The 6363-nt window shown below is 47.5% G+C and overlaps 1 protein-coding gene across 1 annotated transcript; it reads left to right on the top strand.

Annotated features, from left to right (window-relative positions):
• The first annotated feature begins 3011 nt into the window (after positions 1-3011).
• Positions 3012-5106, top strand: LOC136489151 (serine/threonine-protein phosphatase 7 long form homolog). The gene is made up of 7 exons (XM_066485865.1): positions 3012-3038; positions 3133-3323; positions 3436-3610; positions 3725-3992; positions 4216-4283; positions 4503-4579; positions 4980-5106. Exons 1-7 carry the CDS (start codon positions 3012-3014, stop codon positions 5104-5106), a joined length of 933 nt encoding a protein of 310 aa, XP_066341962.1.
• The last annotated feature ends 1257 nt before the right edge of the window (positions 5107-6363 follow it).

Here is a 6363-nt window from a genome sequence, read left to right as displayed (position 1 = left end):
GAGATAGCCGAAGACTCTGATGACGATCGCCCTGTTGGTCGTCTCAATTTTAGGGAAATAGAGATATTGTCTAGGGTCTTGCCTTGGAGAGATCCACTAGTTGGTGATTTCGAGGACCTTAGCCATGGTCACAGGGCAGTAGCTGATGGTGGGCCAAGTGATACAACAGTGCCTGATGTTAGCGGTTGCCTCATCATACGGAAGGGCATATTGTTTGCTACCATGGATGAGTTGAAAACATGGTTGCAAGAGTACTCCATTGTACACAATCGACCTTTTAGGGTCATCAATTCATTCAAGGAGAAGAGGTACACTATTGCTTATGAAGAACAACAGTGTGGTTGGAGAGTACGTGCTAGGAAGACGAAGGCAGGCAAATGGAAGATTACCTCAGTGAAGCAACCACATGTTTGTGCCACTGCTGAGGCAGAAGAGAACCATCTGTAGCTCAATTCTAGGTTCATTGCAAGGCAGTTATGCCCCATGGTGAAGCATATGCCAACCATTACGGTGTCCGCGTTGGTTGAGATCATCTTCCAATGGTACAATTACTATGTCAAGTATGGAAAAGCATGGAGGGCAAAGCAGCGTGCACTGGAAATAATATTTGGAAATTGGGAAGAAGCTTATGAGCGCCTCCCTGTAATGTTGAACGCAATGAGGGTTGTAAATCCTAGGATGCACTTCGAGTATTTACCTAAGGAGTGTGAAACAAGGAATGGTAGCCAGGTATTTGGAAGGGCCTTTTGGGCGTTCGGGCAGAGCATCGAAGCATTCAAGCATTGCAGGCCCGTCGTCTCAATTGACGAGACCTTTCTTACAGGGAAATTTGAAGGCACAATGCTTATTTGTATTGGGACAGATGTAGAAGACCAGCTTGTGCCATTGGCCTTTGCGATTGTTCGGAAGGAGGACACGGATAGTTGGTGTTGGATTCTCAGGCTAGTAAGACAAGTGGTAATTGGTCTGGGACGTGATGTTTGTGTGATATCCGATAGGCATGCTGGCATTCTGAATGCCGTAGAACAAGAGATTCCTGGTTACGGCCAAATACATCACCGGTGGTGCACCAGACACCTTGCTCAGAATCTTATAAGGCGTGATCACACAAAGGACAACTTCAAATTATTTGAGGAGGTTTGCAGGCAGCAAGAGGTTCAATTATTCAAAGACAAGCTAGATGCCCTGAAGTTAGCCACAAATGTTGATGGCAGGCAATTCTTGAGCGAGTTGATGGCGTCGAAGGATAAGTGGTCACTTGCATATGACACCGGAGGTTGGAGATGGGGCTTCATGACTAGTAACATGGCAGAGATGTTCAATAGCCTTCTAAGAGGTTGTCATGGTCTGCCTGTGACTGCTATTGCCTCATTCACCTTCTACAAGTTGAATGCTTGGTTCGTTTCGAGGAAGAAGCATGCAAGGTCTCTATGGACAGCAGGCAAAGCTTGGCCACTTTTAGCATCTCAGGAACTAGCTTTCTCAAAGAAAAAGTCTAAACAACAGAAGGGTTCATGTTTCGATCCGATCAACCATGGATATGAGATTCTAGAGGGTGGTGGAACTAACATTGGTGGTGAAGACCGGGGTGCTCGAAAACATAAAGTAGTGATCAATGAGAACAAGTGTACGTGTGGAAAACCGACCATATACCATAGGCCTTGCTCCCACATGATTACAGCCTGTCGCCTTAGACGTGTTGACGCTGAGGTCCCTCCCCGTATGGCCGCGGAGTTCTCTTTGAGGAACCTAATGAGCACATGGAATCCTTAGTTCGAGCCATTTCTTGACGAGAGTCAATGGCCTACTTATGATGGCCCCAAGTATGTGGCTGATCTTGGTTTACTCTGGAAGAGTAGAGGACCTAGGCAGTGAAAGCGGTTCAGGATGGACATGGACCGAGCCACGAAAGGTAGATCAACCACGAGTAAGGCTGGGACACATTTTGTAGAGGACACCCAAAAGAGCCGTTGCTCCGGTTGCCATAAGACGGGCCACAATAAGAGAAAATGTCCTGAACTACTTAGACAACAGGTATCCACCAAGCTAGCTACTTGAATTGCTTTGTGTAATAGTGCATTGGTTTACTTTCGTTTTTTTTTATTGTTATGTTACTTCGTACCACATATACATGCTTTAACTTATACTAATGCTTTGGCATTCCTTATGTTGCAGGATGGATCGGTTCCCCCTTCTTGATCCAAGGTTCGATGAGCACCACCGGGCTCGGAGGATCGAGAACGGAGAGGTATATTCAATAATTCGTATGAAATAGTGCATTGTTCATCTTTTGCTCTATAGTCCATGCTCTTTATAAAGTGACATGAACTAATACTTTTTCATGCTTGTCTTTTTTTTTGCAGGTTTTGAATGTGCTGAGGCCAATGACACATGAGGCCTCTACAACCATGGTCTATGATGAGAGGTACACGCCCCTCCTGAAGCTGGCGAACCTTGCTACCGTTGCTCGTGTTTGTCGTCGAGGCACGCCACCTTTCAACCCAGCGGTGCTGACGGCGTTGATAGATCGGTGGCGTCCGGAGACACACAGCTTTCACCTACCGTGTGGGGAGATGACGATCACTCTCGAGGACGTTGCCATGATCCTTGGAGTCAAAATCCAAGGATTCTCAGTGACAGGAGACACAGAGTCTGAAGGATGGCAGCAGCGGGTTGAGCACTTCTTGGGACGTCCCCTAGCGGCAGTTGAGGCTGGCAAGAAATGGTGCAGCAGTGGGGTGTCCCTGAGGTGGCTTCATCAGCAGTTTCGGGAGTGCCCACCCAACATAGACGCCCAGACCGTGACATACTACTGTCGGGCCTATGTCCTGCACATGTTTGGTACGGTTCTCTTCCCTGACGGCACTAGAGACACGGCGTCCTGGATGTACATCCCGTGCCTTTGGAACTGGGAGGATGCCAGCAATAGGAGTTGGGGCTCGGCTATACTTGCCTTCCTGTACCGTCAGCTTTGTGAGGCTTGCCGCCGTCCTAGAGGCGCGCACGCTACAATGTCAGGGTGCATCACACTGTTGCAGGTAATAAAGCAAAGTTGTACAAGTTTCCACTACAATTCAATGTTTTTTTCTTAACAAAAGTGATTAACATACAAGTTTCCACTCTTTTTTACAGATTTGGATGTGGGAGAGGCTTCCAGTTGGGAGACCGCATCAGCTTGATCCCCCACAACCTTGGTTTCCTCAAGGAGACGCAGTTGTTGCCCCTACCGTGGCACACCTCTACGAGCGAGCCCACAGAACTTACCACGTGTCACGCCACGTGTACATCAGCTTCACCAATGAGCTGGACACCCTTTTGCCACAGCATGTAAGTTTCCCACCCTTTTGGCCTAATCGAGGATATGTGCACAAATTGAGCATCGACTAGTTGATGACAACGTTGTGTACAGGTTTAATGGCGCCCATATCGGCGGAGGCAAGTCATGGATCTCATCTTGAGCTCCTTGTGCACGGCAGATGAGGACGTCTGGACGATGAGGACCCCCCTTATTTGTTTCTATGCAGTGGAGTATCATCTCCCTCACCGTGTAGCACGGCAGTTTGGTAGGCTACAGCCTTCTCCGCCCGAGGATTTCTCCACCGGTTGGCAGCTCCACAAGTACGTAACATGCAATATTTTGTTCGTTTCACATGAATGAATCATTGAGTATGCCTTCATATTGCCGCTATGGTGTAAAATTTGCAGGTTCAGCAGACAAAAAAATAAGAAGATCACCAACTGGCAGCTGGAGCACCAGCGCTACATTGATAAGTGGATGTTGATGGAGCAGAACAACATGGGCATCCACGCCATCCATCGTGACAAGGCATTCGATGATTACCTTGTTTGGCTTGGTCAACGAACAAGGCTTCAATTGAGGCCCGCTTGGACAGAGCAAGACATTGCTGACATTGCGAGCGAGGATGAGGGCAACAACCCATATGACCAAGCTACCCGAGAAGGCAGGCAAGTTGAGATCGCCCCTGCGTTAGCCAGAGCTGTAAGTGATACAACTATTTCCATCTCTGAGGTCTTTACTGTGATGGAGACTTAAATTCTTGTTTTTGTTGCATAGAGCACGAAGATAATGAGGACAGTGGCCGAGCAAGGAAGGGCATTGATGATTCCTGTGGACGATCCTGATGAGGCCTCCATGTTACGACAGCACATTCAGGTAGTCTCCCGTCATTCAGTTGATGTTACATCTTTATATAGTTTTGCGACCAACCCCACTTACTAATAGTGCTTTCAAAATGCAGCATGCCATGCATCGCCTCCGAAAGGTAGCTACACGCCTTGGATGTAGACATGCCCCGAATGTGGCAGTCCCACAACAGCTTGGTGCTGGACCTTCTACTGCACATGTTGGCGGGACTTCTTCTTCACATGGTGCAGCAACTAGTGCAGAGGGTGGTCAAGGACATGGTCCTTATGATGATGAAGATGATGAAGGACAGGGAGAGTACTATGATCATGAGTATGATGAGATTGGCATGTCCTAGCTTGAAGATGCACCCCAAGGAACTCAAGGCCCCTCTGGTTCTGGACGTCCACAGAGGATGCTCAGACCAGTGGACAGGTACACTCTAGGTATCTATCCGTTTGGGAGGGGAAAGCGTTACGCTCGCCGTCCATGTTAAGGTACAAGGAGCAAGCTAAAAGATCCAAAGACTTCATATGCTATATTTTGTGCATGGACTATGTATGCATTGGACCTTATGTAATGCACTATGTATGGACCTTGTACTATGTTTGGACTATGTTGGATGATTGATGAAGCATATGTATGGACTATGTATGGATGTTGAATGTGTTGGACTATGTTGGATGTTGAATGTGTTGGACCTTATGTATGTATGGATGTTGAATGAATGTGTATGTCGGTGTGGTCATTTGTTATGTGAAATTATGTATGCTCATGTATTCTGTGTATTATGTGTTATGTGTATGCTCAGTTAACTGTTTTTTGGTGAACCCAGGAGCTTGGCGTCAATTGAACACACACCGAGTGTGGGCACCTCGGCGTTTAGTCAATTAACGCCGACACCTGGTGCATACTGGAATCCTTTGCCTCGAAGCGACGAGGTGCCCAAGCTCGGCATTTAGTCAATTGATGCCGACCCCTGGTGCATACTGGAATCCTTTGCCTCGAAGCGACGAGGTGCCCAAGCTCGGCGTTCCGTAAATTGACGCCGAGCCGTTAATCTCGGCGTGAAAGTATTAAACGCCGAGGTAGGCGTGTGGGCTGACCCGACGACGTCCGTGGCCCAAACGTCAGCGTGGCTCGACTCGGCGCCTAGCTGTCCGATCTCGGCGTGGGCTGACTCAGCGCCGAGGTTCGGCCCAAACCTGGCGTGGGCCGTGGTGATCCAAACCCTAGGGTTGGCGTGGGCCGACTCGACACCGAGCCTCAGCCCAACACTTCACGTAAATGGCCGAGCCAAACCCTAGGGTTGGCGTGGGCCGAATCAACGCCATGGTCATCTACCTCGGCGTCATCCGACTTGACGCCGAGCCTATAAATCATAAAAAGAAAGAATAAAGTATTAAACACAGAGGTCTTCTAAACCTTTGGTATAGGTTGAAATCCTATTTGCATCATTCAAATGAAAAATCTTTCTCAACGATTCCTCTTCTACTAACACGAGTTATACTAATAAGAGTAGACATGCTATATTTATGTTTGTTCCTACAGGAAAAATCGAAGGTTGGTTCGATTTCAATCCCCTATTTTTAGAGAGAGTCAAATCTTTTTTCAGTTTGGGAATCAACCATAGTACATGAAACTTAGAGATAGGTAAACTGCAATTTATGAAATAGCGAATGCACAACGATTACACTCACATCAAAACTAACAATGGCATGTCACAAACTAAACCTAGCATGCCTTAGGGATTGAAAGAAACAAGTGATACAGACGTTGCAAAGGTACTACGATTACACACTCACATGAAAACTAACAATGGCATGTTGCAAACTAAACCTAGCATGCCTTAGGAGATTGAAAAGAACAACTCATACAAGCATTCCACATTCGGATTGACTAACAAAGGTTGGTCCTAATAATGCTCCCACATATTGAACTGAGTTGCGCCTTCCCCATAGTATCCTCCAGTTCACGGCGGCGGTGGCGGTGGAGAAGGAGGCCCGTGCTTCTTATGGTATGGGCACTGGCAGTACGGATTCTTGCATAGTGCCTCCTCTGCATCATTGCTGTTGTCGTCGTCTGACTTGTCCCTGTTACCACTTCCAGAGCCATACTCTAGGTCAAAGATGCGTCCCTGTAGGTATGTGATGTACTGTTGATGGGGATAGATAGGAGGAGGGTCGACCCATCTAGTGAAGCCACAGTTATCTGGACAG

Source organism: Miscanthus floridulus, chromosome 10 (genome assembly GCF_019320115.1).
Source record: "Miscanthus floridulus cultivar M001 chromosome 10, ASM1932011v1, whole genome shotgun sequence".
Classification (NCBI taxonomy): domain Eukaryota; kingdom Viridiplantae; phylum Streptophyta; class Magnoliopsida; order Poales; family Poaceae; genus Miscanthus; species Miscanthus floridulus.
The sequence above is the reverse complement of the archived record's forward strand: the minus strand, read 5'-3'. Positions and strand labels throughout refer to the sequence as shown.